This window comes from Anguilla anguilla, chromosome 4 (assembly GCF_013347855.1).
Source record: "Anguilla anguilla isolate fAngAng1 chromosome 4, fAngAng1.pri, whole genome shotgun sequence".
In the NCBI taxonomy this organism is placed as follows: domain Eukaryota; kingdom Metazoa; phylum Chordata; class Actinopteri; order Anguilliformes; family Anguillidae; genus Anguilla; species Anguilla anguilla.
The window spans coordinates 2,496,704-2,516,862 of record NC_049204.1 but is presented as its reverse complement, the minus strand read 5'-3'; the positions used below and the strand labels follow the sequence as shown (position 1 = coordinate 2,516,862).

General features: G+C 44.7%; 1 protein-coding gene and 2 non-coding genes across 3 annotated transcripts; all 3 read right to left on the bottom strand.

The window, feature by feature from the left end:
- Positions 1-5,445: 5,445 nt before the first annotated feature.
- Positions 5,446-14,229, bottom strand: ncl (nucleolin). Its single transcript, XM_035412364.1, has 16 exons — positions 14,070-14,229; positions 12,906-13,004; positions 12,619-12,739; positions 11,612-11,758; positions 11,266-11,424; positions 10,588-10,743; positions 10,080-10,163; positions 9,767-9,890; positions 9,463-9,599; positions 9,203-9,329; positions 8,764-8,900; positions 8,382-8,505; positions 7,959-8,101; positions 7,187-7,313; positions 6,334-6,620; positions 5,446-6,192 (listed from the first exon to the last, which is right to left on the bottom strand). The coding sequence occupies exons 1-16, from the start codon at positions 14,085-14,087 to the stop codon at positions 6,113-6,115; spliced, it is 2,070 nt and encodes a 689-aa protein (XP_035268255.1). The 5' UTR covers positions 14,088-14,229; the 3' UTR covers positions 5,446-6,112.
- LOC118226643 lies at positions 9,962-10,032 on the bottom strand. The gene has a single exon (XR_004765073.1). It is a non-coding gene; the product is annotated as a small nucleolar RNA SNORD82 (small nucleolar RNA).
- LOC118226642 lies at positions 10,841-10,914 on the bottom strand. The gene has a single exon (XR_004765072.1). It is a non-coding gene; the product is annotated as a small nucleolar RNA SNORD82 (small nucleolar RNA).
- Positions 14,230-20,159: the final 5,930 nt, after the last annotated feature.

Sequence of the window (20,159 nt, the reverse complement as noted above, 5' to 3'; positions counted from 1 at the left end):
AGAGCATCAGTTACTCTTCCTGGGGTCCACACAAAACACAAAAACATGACAACAGATGAGACACTTACAGACAAAAAAACCACATACAAATTCTTTGGCCAATCTGCCGCTGACTCTCGGTGAAAAACCAGCAGACACTGCAACTCTCCAGGAACCAGAGACATCCTTGATCTACATCGACAACATTTTTAACACTATTTTTAGTATCAAGTTTCACACATTTAGAATCAAGTCTTCTTCATGCACTCACTTCATAGAGCAAAGAGGTGTATGTGCTATATTTACGTGCTTTTATCTGCACCTATATGGCAGAGTGTGGACTAGAGCCAGAATGGCGGGTGCGTGTAACGGTTGTTTGACGATGGGATGGGAGGGATGGGGTGGTGATTGCAGTGTTTGTGTACTGGAGAGGGGTTCAGTAGAGGGCCCCCAGTCTTAATGGTGTTGGCTGTTTGCTGTTGGTAATTGGATGAGTTTGGTGCTAATCTGGCTGTGGGTGGGGAGGGAAGGGGGGGCTGTGGTTTTAACACTACCTCTTCATCTTCAAAGGCAGACTGCCAGGCATGGTGGGCGGGGGGGGGGGGGGGGGGGGGTTATCCAGCTGCCAACTGTCACCACTTCATCCAAGCAGCCAAAAGGAATGTGCCCCCCCCCCCCCCCCCATCCCCCACCCCTCTTCTCCACCCCCACCAAGTTCGTCGCAGAAGTCTTCTGTCCGCTGCTGGCACACAATGCACGCACGGAGCACAGAGCAGCAGCAGCAACAATCACAAACCATGCGTCGCCCACACCCGTCAGCTCAGTCACATGCCGTTCTCGTCATGCTAACAAACCGCATCGCGCTAACTAATCCCCCTATTCAAGCCTCTGTGTTTTCCCTTTAGCGCAGTTCGTCCAGGCTAATCTCAGGGTCAGGGGCAGCGGAGCATATACTAAAGGAGTGGTATGTCTGAAACTGGGGTGTTTTTTTATTTTTTTTTTGGGAAACTGGTTTGGTGAGGTTGACGTCCTTTTAAAACCCTGCTGTGTTTTTCTAGCCTCAGGGCTCTTCTCCCCCATGAAGGCCACGGATCCATCAGCAGGAAGCATTTAAAAAATGCTGCGATAATGAGTGTAAATACTGCCCCACGATCACAACGCGTTCCATAGTGACGTCTGATAACACCCGTGCTGAAGACGGCAACCACAGCAGCAGCAGCTCATACTTCTGTAGTTTGAGATCAGGGTCACGCGAAGGCAAAAAGTATTTAAATACACATTTGTCCATGTTCATCTCAGGGTCATCAGCCCTGAGACAATCATCTCAGACCCTGAGACAATCATCTCAGGGTCACCAGCTGCTGGTGAATATGTAATGGACGGTTAATTATTACTGACATTATATTTGTAATTTATGGACCACAAAATGTTTTATTTAGTCATATGACCTTTATTTAACCAGGAAGGTCAGCTAAGAACTCAACTCTCTTTTGCATTGATGTTTTGAGGGAAAAAAAATCTACCTCCAGGGTAGTCTAGCCTTGGAAATAACAGAGCACCATTGTGGAGGATACCTCGCATTTTACTCTAAATTTATTATCTTTTAAAAATAACTTGCTGCACGGTCTTTTGTAGCTTTTCTTGTACTATGTATAGCTAATTGTGGAAATCATTCTCCAGAGCAGGGCCAGTTCTAGGCAGGAGGGCGGGGCTGGAATAGGCCAAAAAACAAAATCTCCCCACCGTCCGCAATCGATAAAAAGGCTAGAGCCGTCTCTTCTCTACGGCGCTTTATCACAGCAGGTGGAACTGCGGTTTTCCACAGTACTTCCACCAAGCGATCGCCTGCCTCGCGCTCTAGGTAGCGATTCCTCTCCCGCTCTTTTGTGTCACGCTCTCAGACATTAACCGCACACCTGTTGTCTGTTGCTACGTCAACCTGACAGGAGACGAACATGAAAGAAATCCTTGAGGTAAACTTTCCCAAATCTATCGTGAAATTCCAGTTGTTAAACATTTTAATTAGCTGGCTACTTAGCCATTTTTAGTAAATAATGTTGATAAACAGCTCGGATTAGCGTTTCGTCAGTTTTTCAATTTAGCAAGCTATCGCTCGTCATTAGTTAGCTAAACTAACGTCGCTCGTTGTTACCTCAGAAGTTCACTGGTTTTCACCAGGAGACCAGTGAGCAACTGACATTCCCTCTGAAGCTCGCAAACTCCTGTGGTTGCCGGAGGTATTACAGTTTAATAAGCCTCAGGTGCCAAAAAGCAACATTCCCCCATTGCATTCCATTCGTAACTACTACTTTACCCTGGCCAAATTATACTATTTTGTACAGTACTTTTAAATTCAAAAATTTCAACACACAAAACGAATTACTTTTCAGAGACCAATTTTTTTCTGAGCTCCACAGAAGAAGATGTAACCTTTTTTTCCATTCCCATTCATCCCTTAATGTTTAGGTACCCAGTGTGCACGCGCACCTTGTGCCTAAAGCCTCATAGTCAAACATGACGGCCTCCATGAACTGGCTTCTTGTACCAATGAGCAGCTCCCATAGGAATCCATGGAACCGGTAAGCAGAAGCTGTCCCCACTTCTTATGTATCTCAATGGTTTTCACACTCCATGAGTAGCACACCATCTGAGAGTAGGCCTACAACAGGTGTGTGATCGCGAATTCTTTCCTTTAGTATGACAAAGTCTGATCCATATTGGGATCATGCCAACCACTTCTCTTAATTATTTTATTTTGCACCTAACTTTTACTTGATCTGACATCTTTGATACAGTCAAGAGCCACGCCTGCAGATTGTGTTCCATGTTTCCTTTGTGAAAATCTTGGTAATACATGGGAGTGAACCAGCATCAATATAGTTATACTGCTGTTTAGAAACATAGGCAGAACAATTGGTTGTTGGAACACAGACCAGCACAAACCAGCCATTGCGGAACTGTTCGCCCCATCATAAACTCTGTCCAAACAGCACACATGGCCAACAGATTAAATTTTTAAACGGATCTTCGCCCCTTTTCACTCTAAATGTCTCTCTGGCATCACGACCGTACCTCTCCCTCCTGCGCAAGGATCCTTGGTTTTCTACCGAGCAGATTTTCCACGCAGGTATGAAATAATTAATACACCTCAAAATAATTTGTTTTTATTATTATAGTTATTATAACCGCATAACACTGACTGTTGTACACTCACGTTTTACCTCACAGTGGAGAAATGGGAATTATGAGATGACATAAGATGGTTTTCCAGCTATTCTGCGCTATATGGTGCTTTACAAAAATGGAGCCTTGTAATTTGACTCGATGCAGAAAACATCCCAGTTAAAGCCTCTCACCTATATGGGCCCTGGCTTAGGATTTTGTTAATCGGCTTGGCAGCAGACACGTAGACCTTATTTCGTTTGAACCGCCACGGAAGTTTAAAATGCACACATTTCAGGCTGCGGCAACTGCGCGCGAAAGCTCCATAACATGAGCGGAGGCGGGAGGAAAGATTAGCCTGCTGGCGGAACAGAGCGCCCTCCTGTTCCGCCTCCTGACGTCTGACCCCATGTCGCAGAGAGCTGAGAGGAGCAAGGTTGCTGTCAGCGTCGGACAAGCCGGGGGGACTCGATCCCTAAATAGCTGTATTCAGTCCCCCGACCCCCCCTCCCCTCCCCTACCCTCGTATCACCTGGTTTTTCAACAGCCCAGCCACCCTGTCCCACAGACGCGCGCTCACAACCTCCCGTGAACAATGCGCGCCGCTCAGACGTCGCCACGGCTACGGCAGGAAAGAGGCGTGGCCCTCGGCGGCTCGGCTTGTGAACCCTCCTGTCAGCGGCAACTGAGCGAGCGGAGCGCTAGAATCCCCCTGCGCTGGAGCCAAAATGGAGCCTCTCATGCCCTCACGCAATGCGCAAACACACCGAAAAATACGCTCCAATATATAACATATAGGAAATATATGTCCTTTATTTCAACAGGGAGGACCCACTGAGATTGAGGGGGGCCCTGCACAATACAAAAAATAAAATGTGATATGTGCATTATGTGAATAGTGAATAGTGCAGTGATCCCAAAACTCAAATCCTGGAGGGCCAAATTGCCTTTGGTCTGTTTGTTCAGCACTTGGGCCCTTAATTTAAGTCCCTGATTGGCTAATGTTTTTTTTCCCCTAAATTATAAGTCAGTGTTCTAGAACTCCATTGGTTTCAGTTATCAGTAGCGATTGTAACATCAGCCCTGCTCAGGCTAAGCGGGTAGAGATAATGGATGGATGGATGGATTGGTACATCAGCATTAGAATGTTCAGTTCAGAACTTTCTAATCACTCGTTTGTGACCTCGCACATCAAAGGGTTAAACTGACAGAGAGGAACAGGGAGAGGAGGAGGAGGAACTGGCTGCTACATATGGGAAGCACATGAATCTTGCGTTGCTTGTGCCAGGCCTGTAAAAACAGGCAGTGCAAACGCATTTGATATTTTACTGCCACCTAGAGTACAGCAGGGGGCATACTCTCCATCCTAGGGACCTATTGCGTATGCTGGTTTTCATCCCTTCCATTCTTGCAATCTCTACGTAGTAATGAGCGGTTAACTGCCCGCTTAATGTCCATCTCAGGATGATGTACCATCGTAATATCCCACATTCACATCCTAGAAATTTCAGTCATTTAGATCATTTCATTTTCTGTAAATGTGCTGTGTGAGACATCGATCTTTTAGAAACATTTTGTTACATTTTAAATTGTTTCAACAGACCTGCTAGTTTTTGAAAAAAATTGTTCCAAACTTAAGTTTGCAAGAAGTTAAAAATTAAATCTCGGGGGGGGGGGGAGACTATATGAAACTGTTGTAAAACCACAGCAGATTATTTGTGTACTTACTGAAAACACTGCTGTGGCACAGTTGTGTGGATGACTCAACAAATATACAAATCGCACCTGCCTCCCTTTAATTTCATAAATTTATGCAACTTCAGAATGTCAATTCACAATTTTGGGCAACGTACCTTGCCTGCTAATCGCTTCGTATGACCCGGGAATTGAGGTATATTAGCATGGACTCATTGGGTCCACCTTGTGGGGTAAGCTGGTTCTGCAGTTAAAAATACAGCTTTGTGTCACTTTCACCATTGATAAAATATTCATGCCTTTACAGCTCCATTACATGGCACATTTATGGGGAAACAATGTATCCCTTATCCATTCGGTTCTAAATTTAGTAAGATGTCTATAATGCAGGTAACCATTTAAATGCCCGGATACAGCATCTACACTAATTAGCTGGGGAAGCATCTTGCCCGGAAACAAAATTCTGGACAATTTCTTTAAAAATCTGTTAGTTTTATTTGATTAATACATTTATGAACATCATAACCTGGCACAGTAAGATAAACTCCTAAAAACATCCTTGGGCTGTTACGTTAAAAATCATATCTCTTGGACATGTACAAGATCCAGTTTTTTTTTTTTTTTGGCAATGAAACTAGAACTACTTTAGTAAATAGAGTACTAGAATTATCAGAATTGCCAAATCAAGTTTAAATAGCATTAGTCTTCATTCCATTTATGAACCCATCAAAACCAACTACCCAACCCAAACATCACAGTAGACAAATTCCCAGAGATTCTAAATACCCAAAACAGCTTGGGTGTATTTAATCTTCCATCCATTACAATATGCTTTACACATGGTAAAATTTTTTTGCATTTACAGTGGAAAAAAAACGAAACAAGAACACACATAAGGAAACGTCACTTTTTTACAAAAGGTAAAATGAAACTATAAATTGCATGTACAATGTGTACCTAGACCAACGCATTTTCACTGTGGGTTTGCCAACGCATTCCATTTTACTCCTTTGGAAAAGAAAAAAAAAAAAAAAAAAAAAGGAAAAGAAGGTCAAATTATGAAAATGCACACAGGCAACGGACATTTCAGAACTCGCAGTTCTCTTCAGCTACAGGGTGGGGGGAGGAAAGGGGGAGGTGCTCGGGCGGCCAGAACATTTAAATCAGACGCTCTTTCTGGAATGTCCAAAAGGCTCTGTCAGCGCATGGAGAAATATGAAGATGAAAACAGAGTCCGTTTCAAAAAAGTAAAAATTTACAGATTTTTTTTTTTTTTTTAATCGTCAAACTTAATCTTCTTTCCTTGGGGCTTGCCTCCAAATCCACCACCGCCTCCAAATCCACCACCTCGTCCTCCTGAAATACGACAAAAAAGACCAACCATTAAAAACAAAAAGCAGCAATTTACTCCCGTGGGTGTCAAATCAGTCTCCCATTTAACATTCAGGCATTACATTTACTGTGACGTCAGCATTACAGACACAGGCACAGCCTTACCTCCGAAACCTCCACGGCCTCCTCCGCGGTTTCCTCCTCTTCCTCCCCTGAAGCCGCCGCCGCCGCCTCTACCGAACCCGCCGCGGCCTCCTCTCCCGCCGCCGCCGCGCCCGCCAAATCCGCCACCGAACCCGCCGCCGAAGCCGCCGCGGCCGCCCCGCTGGCCGCCCTCGCCCTTGGGCCGCGCGTAGTCCAGCGTGACCCTGGTCCCGTCGATCTCGCCGTCCTCCATCGCCTCCTTGGCGGCCTTGCAGTCATCCTCGCTCTCGAAGTCTACGAAGCCGAACCTGCGGGGGGGGGGGGGAAACAAAGCGGCAAACGGCAGGCCGTTACTACGGTTACCGGAGCCACACCCATTTCAGCTTATCCTCTACATTCTCTCCTACCATCAGCCGTACAAAATAAAGAAAATACAAAAGGTCTTGGTGCAACGTGCGCTTGTGGCATACCCAAGTCCCTCAGAGACATTAAGGGTCTGAAAATGAATGATTAACCAGGAAGAAATGGAATACTTTTAACGGCTGAACCATTGGTTGAATTTCACAGCACAGTGAATCTTCACAGGGCTGGCTTTAACCCTTTAAGCTAAAAGAAATACATTTTCTTCAAAGGCATAAATAGGTTGCCCCGACATGGCTCACTGCCTTGTAGGTCAGACTGAATTCGGTGTCTCGCAGCAGACCAAGCCAGCTCCCACAGAACAGGAACGGGCCTGAGTGGTCAGACTGCGATTGGCTGCTCTACTTCTCGTGCGAATCCGTGCAGCGTCACCAGAGAGACGGAGAGGAGCTCATGAGAAGAGCCCCAGCAGGCGCTGGGGGATCTGCGGGTTGTGATTGGACGCCGCTCGTACCCTTTGGACGAGCCGGTGTCGCGGTCTGTGACGATCCTGGCAGCGGTGGCTCCCTCAAAGGACTCTTTCAGGGTCTGGTCTGTGGTGTCCTCTGACAGGCCTTTGACAAAGAGCGTCTTTGTGGGTCCTGTAAACACAAGAGCACACACGTCAATACCCACACATTCAGTGTCTGCAGCGCACAATACGCTCCATTTGTGTCCACGATAATACATTCCAAGTTCTTCTCCCATGTGCAAAAAGCGCAGAGACACAAGTGTACACGTGTGTGCAAGCAAAACCCCGATCAATTTCATAACCATAAAAATAACCCTGGTGTCGAAACTGTCAAACCCTTGGGGACCCCAACCCTGGTCCTGGAAAGCTGCTGAGTCTGCCGATTTGCGTTTAACTTATCAGCAACAAAATCAGACCCAAGTAACTAGTCGAGTCAACTGTAAACAAACGGCCTTATCTGATCAATTATGTGCTGAGGAACCAAAAGCAAAAGTGCCGAAGATGACTAATGACAATGGAGTCAACAAAACAAAAGACAGAAAACCACAAAGCAGAGGAATGCTGCAGACCCATGCAAGGCTTTAACCCTTTGAAGAGCAGGTTTTTTGGAATGTTTACAAAACTATAAGTCAGCATTCTAGAACACCATTGCTCTGAATTACCAGTAGCAATTGTGATATCAGCATTAGAATGTTCAGGCAAGACGCGTTCACATTGTTTGTGGTCCGACACCTCGGAGGGTCAAAACGGACGATTCTCCAGTGGAGTCTCCTACCAGAGTTTCCTCTGCCTCCGTCCTTCTGACCGCTGTTCTGGCTGAACTCGAGCCGGATGGTCCTGCCTTCAACCTCGGAGTTGTTCATGGAGTCCAGGGCCTCCTTTGCGTCGTCCTCGTTCTCGAACTCCACAAAGGCGAACCTGCGCCAGAACAGAGGCCAAAAAACGCATGAGACGGCTGTTCGGAGAATGCAAAAGTTTGCGACTGCGCTTTGGGACGAACTTGCATCCTCCACCTCTGGCAGAGACGTTTAAGGCCTGAAAAGGGCATTTCCTGATTAATACAGAGGGGGAACTCAAGTGATTAAGAAAAGGTGGGTGGGGGAAACAATCCGCTCAGCACTACGTGGCAACACTTTCCACAATTGTGTTTCGTCAAGACTGCTTTGGGAAAATTTGGGGGAAAGCCCCGCCCACTCACCCCTTTGGCTTGCCGTTGTTCTGTGGTATTCTGATGGAGACGGCCTTTTCGAAGGTGCTCTGGAGGATCTCCTCTGTAGCGCTGTACGCCAGGTTGTTCACCACCAGCGTCTTTCCTTTGGCAGCTAGGGGGCGACAGAGAGAAAAAGGAAGGGTCAGCGAACTGGCTGCTGCTGGTCATCCTTTTCCCTAGATGACACCTCATCATGTCCCAGACACCAGCTTAAGGACTAGATCAGTACTTGACTATCTTTAAAATCATCACATGGAGTCAGAAAAATTCAAATTTGCATCATCTCTAGTCCAACCAAGAAGCCATGGAGAGGCTTTGGACAGGAGAGCGCCGAGTCAGCGTGCTCAGTGGAGAGGGAGGCCAGTTTTACCTGGGGCTCTGGCTCCCTTCTGGCTCTTGTCTCCTGTGTAGTCGACGATGATGGAACGGCCCTGGACGTCCGCTCCCTGTGCCTCCTCCAACATCTTCTCTGCGATCGCCTCAGTCTTAAACTCCACATAAGCGATCCTACCACACGAGAGACGAGTCAAAGCTGAAGTTTAAGAAAGTAGACACATAATACAGCCTCACAACCTAACCAGAATTAACTCACGATTTTTCACTGTTGGGATAAATCAGTGAATTTTTGCAGACCAGGTGGTCAGACATTTTGAAGCAAGCTTAACGGTGCATTTCGTAGTATCCAACAAGTGGGCAGTTGCCTCAAAATAGACAACTTAACTGGGAAATAAACCAAGCGGACACTCTGGTGCTGCTGGGCTTCTATTTGTAAACCAATCGGACACTCCAGGAGGGAGGCGAGCGCTTACCCTCTGTTGGATCCGTTCTGTCCGGGGGGTACCCGGATTTCTACTGCCTGGTCGAAGACCTCCTTCAGGTCCTCCTGTGTGGCGGAGAACGGCAGGTTTTTCACGAACAAGGTTCGTGCATCTCTCTCTGCAGGAGGAACATCAATTCTGATTAGTCACATTCGGGGGGGGGGGGGGGGGAACAGAACAGAAAGCAGGCGTGTGTGTGCGTGTTCTCAGATAAAGCGGCCATTTGCTGGATCACCTCAGCGAAAGCCTACCTTTTTTCCCTTCCATGGACGTCTCCTTGCTCCGTGCCCTGTCCAGTTTCACTTCCTGGCCCATTATTTTCTTCCCATTCAGTTCAAGGGCTTTGAGCAAATCATCTTCCGTTGCAAAGTCCACGTATCCGAATTTCCTGCAGTAAACAATGATTACAGAAATTACAGGTCACACATTACACAAGTAACAGTCACAGGTAATGAAACCCACAAAAAAAAAAAAAAAAAAAAGGCAGAAGCGGCACAAGTTTTCACCAGCACATCAGACGGTGACAGGGACAACATTACAGGACTTCACACTCACTTTGACGATCCAACCCTAACATCCTGAACTTCGAGATCCTTCTTGGAGAAGAAATTCTTCAGGCCCTGTTTGATTTCATCAAAGTCCTTGCCCGAGTTCAAGTTGCCGACAAAGAGGCTGAACCCTGTGGAGACGGTTACAAGCGTTTATGACACATGGTGCTCAAACGTGGGAAACAAGACGACACATCCCACAACACATCAGCTGAATTAAAGGTAACATCAAATACATCAGTATTAAGTCCCTTAATGCTCATCATGTACGCAAGTGTTGGGGTGCCAGATCTCAGGGGGGCAGGAAGCAAGACCCTTACCTTCACCCTCAGACTTCGCCTTTTTGGCGGGAGGAGTCTCCTTCTTGGACTCGGCCTTCCTCTTAGCAGGAGTCACTGGGGCTTCTGGGAAAACACAATCGCACATTTGATTTACGGAAATAAGCAGACGCGTGCTGCACACAAGTTCTTAGCACACAAGACATTTTCTGAATATAATTTTTTTTCTCTATCGTGAACTAGAGTTTTAGCATGTCTGCTCATCTCAGATTTGGAATCATCCAGTCAAGTCCAGGGTTAGACCTGATTGGTCCAACTCCCAACTTATAACTCACTCCCATGGAAATAGTAAATTTGTTAATCGAGACGATTAGGATCATTCACAGTTCATTCAGTAGCATAAAAATTTTTGTTAATAAAAACTGACCACTCATGTATACTGTGGCAGTTTTGCAGACACACCATCACTATTGTTCTAAGGTAGCTAGAGAAGACATTTACCATCAACTCAGAGCATGCAATTATAAAAACCATTATTCCTTTTACTCACCCTCTTCATCCTCGTCCTCTTCCTCATCGTCATCATCATCGTCCTCATCATCTTCCTCGTCGTCTTCAGACTCCTCCTTGGCCTTCACCATGCCAGCTTTTTTCGCCTTGGCTGCTGCGGGGGCAGGCGTTGTGTCCATCTTCTCGTCCTCGGAGTCTAAAACGTGCAGAGGGAACACAGTCAACATCAGAGACTCTGAAGTCTGTAACCACACAAGCCACACAAGGCAGTTTAAGTCAAACTCAGAAGCGCAGCACATCAGACAAATGAAAGAACTGACATCAAAAATGTTCAGTATTAAGTCCCTTGTTGTTCATCATGTGTACTGCGCTCTATGGACTCAGACGCCCAAGGAGAACCAAGGCCGTGGGCAGCCCCCGTCTCTGCTGGTTTTCATATTCACTAAACTCACTCACCACTTCAGGCCACAGACTCTAAATGAGGTGACAAGGGTAATGGCCGTCAGTTGACGAGTTAAATGGGCCAAGTACCAGCAGAAACCAGCAGATGTAACAACCGTCCTTGACCGGGGGTGGAGTGGACGCCCTTGCACTAAGCAAATGTCACATTTTAATTCATTCAAATCAGTACACTACTCTGTCAGGGGAGAACAGATTTATCCACACAATCTGCCAAGTGCAGCTCAGCAATTTGGCCAGGCAGTCTAGGAGGACTCACCTTCTTCATCATCATCATCGTCGTCCTCATCATCATCATCCTCTTCTGACTCCTCCTTTGCCGGAGCTGCCTTAGCAGGAGTTGCCTTTGCTGGAGTGGCCTTTGCTGGGGGCTTAGCAGGAGTGGCCTTCTTTGGGGGAGGGGCCTCCTCTTCAGATTCTGTGGTCCAAAGAGGGGTGGGACAGGAGATGCTCATTAGCAATTTTGCTGAAGGACACTCTTTTAATGGCCGACCCAGAGACGCTCTGCTCAAGAACAAAGGCTAGAGATCTGAGCCCAAATTATTTTTCGAAGACAAGCCACATTCTTTAGCGATTCTTACACCGCAGTAGTCAACACAACGTACCATCATCCTCTTCGTCGTCATCATCGTCGTCGTCGTCAGACTCTGCAGCTGGTGCTGGGGCGGCGGCTGCTTTCTTTGGGGGTGCGACCTTGGCCAGTTTGGCTTTGCCCTTTGGTGGGGGTGGAGCCTCTTCCTCGGATTCTTCTTCTGAAAGGCAAGGCGACCGTTAATTTCAGATCGTCGTTCTCCCACCACTCAGAATACAGCGGAGCCCAGGGATGCAAATTGCCACCTGAACATCCGGTACGAGAATCACAGCTCACCCTTGAACCTTCGTTTAGAATGATTTGTTCCTTCGAGCAGATACCTTGGCCTTTAACCCCAAACACTAACCATTAACTTTATTTTGTCAATTAAGCAGATGTTTGCCATAATACATGCGCATAAATCATATTTCTTGTTCAGCAGTTACTAGGCAGGGCAGCGGTTCAAACTCAGTGGAACGGGGAGCAGCAGAAGTGAATGGGGGATGAGGGGCATTACACTTGAGACCAATTTCATACCTCTGGGGCCAATTTCAGCAAGTCATGCTCACCGATTACAAGATATCTACCAAAGAGCAGGACGAGACAGTGTGCAATGAAAACAGCACTGTCCACATGGACATAAGGGGAATGTTTAAGAAACCCTTAATTCTGCCTTTGCTTGAAGATGTTCCAGTACCACAAGCTGAAAAATTGTACAATTCAAACAAAATGGCGTAAGTGCCCATGACTTGGAAGTAACTTAGCCATCATCAACAAGACACATTCATTCTTACAGTAGACAGTCATTTAAATGGTCTTTTTCAAACTTCAGACTGGCTAAAATGACTGCTCTCTGTTACTAACAAAGCAGGGTGAAATAATTTGCATTTTACTTTCAAAGAACACAAGGTGTCCATTAATATAGCCTAGGTCCCAAAACTCAGTGAAGCAATCATTTATAATTGCATCAATGGGACAATCAATTCCAGGTGACCAGGAAATTTGTTAAGAATCATACACCTATATAACCCGCTTGCTTACCTGAATCGTCATCTTCATCGTCATCTTCCTCCTCGCTTTCCTCTTTTTTCGCTACCTTTCCATTTTTAGCTGCTTTGACTGGAGCTGCAGACTTCTTTGCTACGGCCTTAGGGGGAGGTACCTGAAAAAGCCAGATTAGTTTTCAGATATTCCACTAACTGCGTACTGGGGGGAAAACGTACCTCTAGGAACGAGCAACTTCATGCAATAACCCTTATTACAGAATACAAGACGAAAACTAAAATGAAACACTCTAGGCAATTTAATAACTTGCTAAGGTTGCTTACCTCTTCCTCCTCTTCGCTGTCTTCTTCACTAGACTCTTCCTCCACTTCTTTCGGAGGTGGTGGAGCCTTTTTCTTCGGAGTCGCTTGCTTTTTCGCTGCCTAAACAAAAAATAAGAGTATAATGGACTATTTATATGCGGTGTCGATTAACATATGTTAGCAATAGCACAGAATCTAAAAATCACGGATAGAAGCTATGCGCGACCATGCCCAGGGAAAGCCAAATGACGTTAACTTTTTAATTAAAATACGTGGAACTCCTAATAAGATCGTTAAGATCGTCGAGAGGGTCACGTTGTGGAAACTTTGCCAAGTTAGCTGGCTAGCATATAGCTAACACACGCTAGCAAAGCCGAGACCGCATGTGCGTTAAACCCACGTGGTGTTCAAATTCGGTTCCCTTGCTGGTCCGCTAGTAAGCCGAGGCCTAAAGATGTGATTCACCTCACGCACGATGTTAAGTCTAGTAAAATACACATCTCTACTTGCAAACGTACACGTGCTGCATTTAACAGACGGATACGCCGGACAATGTGAATTTGATTACCAAATGTTTGCCAACTACCCCGTACGCAGAATGCTCAGTAAACGTTAAGGAAGTTAAACTTTCCCCAACTAGCTAGCGTTAGCTTGCTTACGGGTAGCAGCGACAAACTAAGTCGATACAATTATCATCGATTAAAATTTAGCAAACCCGTATACACAGTAGCCATACGCCAACAAGCTAACAGGGTTAAGTAAATTACATTGGAAACAAGGTTTAAGAACAAACGCGCCTCCCGAGAGCGCGCATGGCCATTTTGAGAAGGGGAGTTCACTAGCTACAGTGACTGTAATGGAAAAAATAGTACAGAGAAAACATGGCTGATCGTTAGCAATCTGGGTCGATTAAAATGAATGTCTCGGCTTGTCTCGCTTATCCAAGCAGTTAGATGCTAGCAACAAAATTGCAGTCGAAGCCTCACTGGCCCGTCGATGTAACTAAAAAGCCGAACGGGCTCTCTGCTAGCTAACGCTTTTTTCATCCGAGCCATTTTCTCCCAAGTACAACAATCGCGAACACAGCGCGGAACTTAACCATTCGCCCAGCAACGTAGCACATTCACGACAATGTTGCCTATGAAGGATTTAGCTACATCCTAATTTAAAAATAAACGATCTTACCTTTGCCAATTTCACCATGGTTTCGGTGTGTGTGACGTCTTGCGATAAAACACGGATAATGGAATGGAAGAAAGGGGGTTAAATGAAAAAGACTTAGACCTGCACGTGGCCCTGACTGATCTGAGGGGCGCTATGCGAAGAAAGACGGTGCGCAGGACTGTGCAGGGCTTACTTTCCTACGCTGCGCGTACCCCATTCTCCTCCCACATATCCGCCTCGTCCAGTCAAAGATAAAAGATTTAAATAGTGCCTGCGCACTGACTTGACGTGAACGCGGTTCTGCCTTCGATAAACAGACGACACAGAGCGAACGAATCAGCTTATTTGAATCACACGCCGTTTCTGATGGAAACATAGACCCTTTTCCCGAAAGGCTATACGTTTTTGCAAATAAATGGTGGTTCTCTTCCGTTATACTATTTCTCGTGCTGTAACATGTTAACTGATTTCATAACAGATGTGACGCGAGATATTATTACTATTAAATTATACAAAGTAATATTTTTTGCCAATCTAGCTGTGTTTTGGGTGAAGTTACTCGCACTACAATGAGGGTATGTTTTCTTAGACCACGTCAGTCGATCGCATAGCCTAATATTGATGAACTGATCCATGCTTGACACAACTTTTCTAATTGGAGTAATGTTTCAATCCGAAGGTCTTCCCCTGATGACAGCAATGCATTTTCTGTAGGAGTACGGCGTTCCGTGCCACGTGCTATCCGTAGCTGTGTAGTAACCACGTGCTCATCTGTCTTTACGTAGAGCATGGCATTATCATAACACTTAGAGACAAAGCAATGGTGATCTTGAGACAGTGTTTCTGTACCTGTCGTGTAGATAGATGTGTGTGTACAAATCGCGACAATTAATTATACTCTTCTGAGCTGTTTTCGGATTAATATGTATAGGCTTCGTGTACATACTCTCGAATGATTGTTTATTGAAATAATTGCCGTTGAATGCAGCTTGCGCTAACACATACAAAATATAAAAAAACTATTATACTAAAAGAATGAAAGAAAAAAAAATTATGATTTCAAACATATTTTATTAAGCTGAGATTTAAAATAGGTGTTTTAAAAAAAATGTATTTTACCCAAAACAACAAAGTTTATGTTTCGAGGAGGATTTGGTCTTTGGGTCTTTTTGAGACCATGCTGCTTACATGAGTTGCGATTTAAATTTTCACCAATCAGCAGGGTGACTGTTTAGTCGGATGCCAACAAAGTTTATGTTTCGAGGAGGATTTGGTCTTTGGGTCTTTTTGAGACCATGCTGCTTACATGAGTTGCGATTTAAATTTTCACCAATCAGCAGAGTGACTGTTTAGTCGGATGCCAAACAGAAGCAAACATGACAGTGCCAGAATTGGCTCGTGGTGTCAGACCCCCAGCACCTTTGACATACTTTACATCAAAACAAAATTTTACTGTTCCTGATTATTAAAAAAAAAAAAGAATTGGGAATAAAGGTATTAATTTTCATTGAGGAGGACGCTGTTGAGGATGTGGCTCTGTTAGGATGAGTCCCCTGGGCTCTGAATGACATAGTCCTTCAAAAAATATACATTAGAACATGGGATTAATAACTTTTTATCTGTCAGTCAGTTATTGAAATGGACATTAATAGAATATTAATCATTTCATGGGGCTCTAAATCCCTGGGTGGGGTCCCTGTCTGCGGGTATCCGTGGCTTCCTCTCAATCAGCTGCCGACTGAGGCCTTGAGAAGACGGTTTGAACATACAGAGTAAATGTAAGCCACTGAAGTGACTCTGGATGAGACCGGCGTCTGCTGAATGTAAAACAAGACCAGGACAAAACATAGTATATGGCTGGACCGAACCGGCCGACCAATGGTGTAACTTCATCACTCAGTCACTCAGTCACAGACATGTGCGGTGTAACTTCATCACTCACTCAGTCACTCAGTCACAGACATGCGCGGTGTAACTTCATCACTCACTCAATCACTCAGTCACAGACATTCGCGTTTATAGGGCTGTTGCGGTCCAGCCAAAAATGAATAACGAAGCCAGGGCATATCCAGAATGCGGCTGCGACAGTACTGAACAGAACCACCGTACTCATCTAAAACGCCCCAATCAGCCACGCTGTATGTTACCTCATGGACCTCCTTCAACCCTCCTCTGCTAGTCTCTTACCCAAAACCTAAACCAGGGGTGTGCAACAACTTCCGATCCATTTCAGGATTTTATGCCAACTTCTGCTCTTAAATATTGTATTATCTCAGTCATATCCACCATTTGTGTAAGCACCAGCTATGGCCACATGGTTCATATGTATCCTAAGCGTTTCATTTTGCTCAAGTACAGGAGTGAGCCAGTGTAGTTTATAGAGCAGCCAGAAAACTATAAAACTAAAAGGTAACTGGTTGGAACAAAAACCAGCACGTAGACCCGCCCTCCAGGACTGGAGTTGTGCACCCTTGACCTGAGCATTTGTCAGTGCCAGCTGTCAGCACACCAGCAGTGGTGCACTTGTGACAGGAGCAGGAGTGTGCAATTCCGGTCCTGTGTATGTGGGTATTCATTTATACTCATTACCCTGGCTAAATAAAATCTATTAGCTGTATGTGTTGCAACTGATCCAGAGGGAGGACTCAGATTATCAAATTATCAAACTCTCATTGAACAGGAATATATAAACTACCGTATAAAATAAACCATAAAAAAGGCTGTATTTCATGAGACCCAGTCAAGCTGGAAGTGTGTGCCCAGACAAAATATCACATACTCCCTTTTATACAGTAGTGTAAACAACTGGTTCATATCACACAGAAGAAGGGTCAGGGACATAGATTACTGAGGCACTTCAACTGTGAAATTTCTCAAGCCAATCATATGGCATCTAGAGTAAGTATACAACATACAAATCTGTAGCTAAACTGAACAGTATGACACATTTCAGCTCAATCAAAACTCAGTCATTAATAAACGAATCACTTATTAGTCTGTGTGACTCAACACTCCAGGACCAAATTCTGACCAGCGTGAGGATGTCAGTCTCCAGCCCTGGAGGGAGGGCAGTCGTGCCTGCAGGATTTTTTACAGGTTCCTTTCAATCAGCAGTCAGTTTAGGCCCAGGAGACCGGTTATGTGCTCTATCTAGCCTACGGGTGTCAGAATCCAGTTCTGGAGGCTGGCAGTGTCTGCAGTGTCTGCTGAGTTTTGGTGTTTCAAAACCTATTTTTGATTTGAGTTGTTGATTGTCTAAAGTCAGGGTTTTGAACAGGGGTTCTGTAGACCCCTGGAGGAGGTACTGTAGGGGATCCCTGGCCAGACTAGATATGCACTAACTATTTATAGATTTGTGAAAATATTTCAAAATACACTTTTAACTTATGATGGGGGTTCCCTGGATGACTTTGACCCAGTGTGGAGGGTCCCTGGATCAGAAAAGATAGAAAATCCCTGGTCTAAAGGATCCACAAGTAGCCTATTGTTCTCAGTATGAATTTAAAGATAACCACAAATATGTGCAGACACCGTGGACCTCCAGTATTGTATTCTGACACTTAGGAAGTAAGAGTAAACGGGCTTTCCCTTTGTTTAAAAGTATGCGCCCTCTACTGGCGTAACGCATAATCGCTGAAAGTGAAATCGAATGGACGCACGTGGTCACACGTAGCCTTTTGCCGGGAAAAGGCATTCAAGTACGGGAGCTGTGTGAGAATTGTGATTTCGTAGAACTATCACTGTTACTCAGCTCGGCACATGTCGCAGTTCCTTTCCTCTAAAGCGTAAGAAGGTCTATCGTACATGTTTGTTTTTTTATGGAAAGTAATTCTGTCACGATAAATTATGTTATTTTTGTTATAATTACAATATCCACAATTTACATTGATATGTTGTTTTGCTAAAGGAGATAGTACAAACGGAGATAAAATTGAAAAAGATGTTTTCGATAACAAAGAGACTAGCTTTGAATCTGGGGCTGAATTCGATTATTCAAAATTGAACCACATGAGGGCAGTATTGTTTCACGAATAAACCAACAACACCCGTTCCCGTATGTCGTCAACAAAACGTTTAGCTTGAGAAATACTTTCAAACTCTACTTATTGTTTCTTACATGAAGATTCTGTATTTAAGGTAATCAAAACGCAATTCAGACATAGTATAAAGAAATAAAAGTTTTTTTTGTTTTTTTTTACTTAATAAACAAGGTGAACCCACGTGAGTGGAGTATAATTTCAGAAACAGGTGGAATGGCCTTCATGCCTAAATGATCCAAAAATAAATAATATAGCTAGCTCGTTTTATTGAAATTATGATTTATTTTACACAGCCATCAGATACATTATTTAGAAGTAAATAAAACCGAAATAGTGTGGTCAATATGCAGCAGGCACCTAACAGATCGGACCACTGTCAGGAACAGCTGTCGTCACGGCACCTTTTTGAAAATCGGTAAGAGGCCCTGCAGTTGTCAGCGAGCAGCAAGATCATATTTTATCTTGACAGCGGATAGCCTGCTCCTCTTCAGGTCTCGACTTTCCGTCAGCAGAACGCAAATGGTACTGCCGATATGTCAGACGCCAGCGGACCAACGACTATGCAGTCGGCGGGCTGCTACTGTATGCTAGCTGGGCTGTTGTGTTTAAAGAGTTTACTAAAGTTCATTTGTAGTATACACCCAACATTATCTAGTCAGTAGGCATACTGTAAGTGAAAAACAAGCTCTAGAATCACACTGGGTTCCAAGAACAATTTCCTTACTGCGTGAGTAGCCATGGCGAAGCAGGACGTGTCACGTTAATAAACGGATTAATGCATGATGCGATTACAGTTGCGGTCCTGTGCTTAGTTGACTCGGACAGGAAGTGCTTTAGAGACAGATGAAGCCAGTACACTGAGAGCGCGTGCTGTGTTTTTAGAGCTCTTTACCGGGCCTAAGGGAAGCGTTTTCATTTGAGGAGGTGCTCAAAGTGAGAAAAAGGCACACTAACATAGAAAAGATGTTCTATGACAACCAGCTATTGTACAGAATATATTTAACAAGAATCAATGCATGAAAATTTATGGCAGCAAGAATAATAATACAAATATTATACATTTTAACATCAAATCAATGGGGAATATGGAGCACTTGGGACAAAAGGACCCATCACATTATCATCACAACACGGACCGTGTCCGAATCAGAGTACTTGTCTACTATTGATTATAAAAGTTGTATACTGAATAGTAGGCAAGTATGCCGATTCTGACATAACCACTCTAGTACTAGGTCTGGTGGCCACAGAAACACAGAACAGCAGGGGTGGGAGACTCCAGGCCACCGGGTGGCAGTGTCTGCTGATGTTCAGTGTTTCAGCACCCAGTGTTTCATTCAAGTCAGGGCATTCAAACTCCAGTCCTGGCGGGCCGAAGGGTCTCTTGGTTTTTTGGGATTTGCCTTCAACCAGCAGCCAATTTAGGCCTTTGAAACAAGGTTTTGAGACTCTTTAGCAAACCAGTGACTTAAAGTAAGTATTTGAGTTGGAGATCCCTGCATTTACATCTGTGGTTCCCAACGCTGTTCCTGGAGATGTACAGTCCTGTAGGTTTTCACTGCAAATCTAAACAAAGCACAACTCAGCTAGAGATCTTGTTGAGTTTCTAATTAGTAGAGTCAGGTGTGCCGAATTCGGGTTGAAATGAAAGCATACAGGAAAGTAGATCTCCAGGAACAAGGTTGGGATCCAGACACTAATACTCCAAAATTGGCATGTAGAAAACCTGATGAAGGCCCCTGGATTTTTGCCAGAGACTGTAAAAAATATGGACAAAGCTACTGTGACGTCACCCATTGACTCTCCGTGGGTCTCTAAAACACGTTTTGAAGCGCAATGGCGGGCGCGGCCATTTTCTCGATTTGGAGCCAAAACCATAGAGTTAAGCGGTCTTGTGATTTTTACAATTTGATTGACAGTCCGGTGCGGAAAAGCCCCTCAACCTGAACGAGGCTAGCTGACTGTCTGTCGTTATGTTTTTAAATATATTATCAGATGTTTACGGAGTTTAATTTCCATCCGTGACTGTACTGTGTCATGTAATCACGTTATATGTATGACATTAAAAATA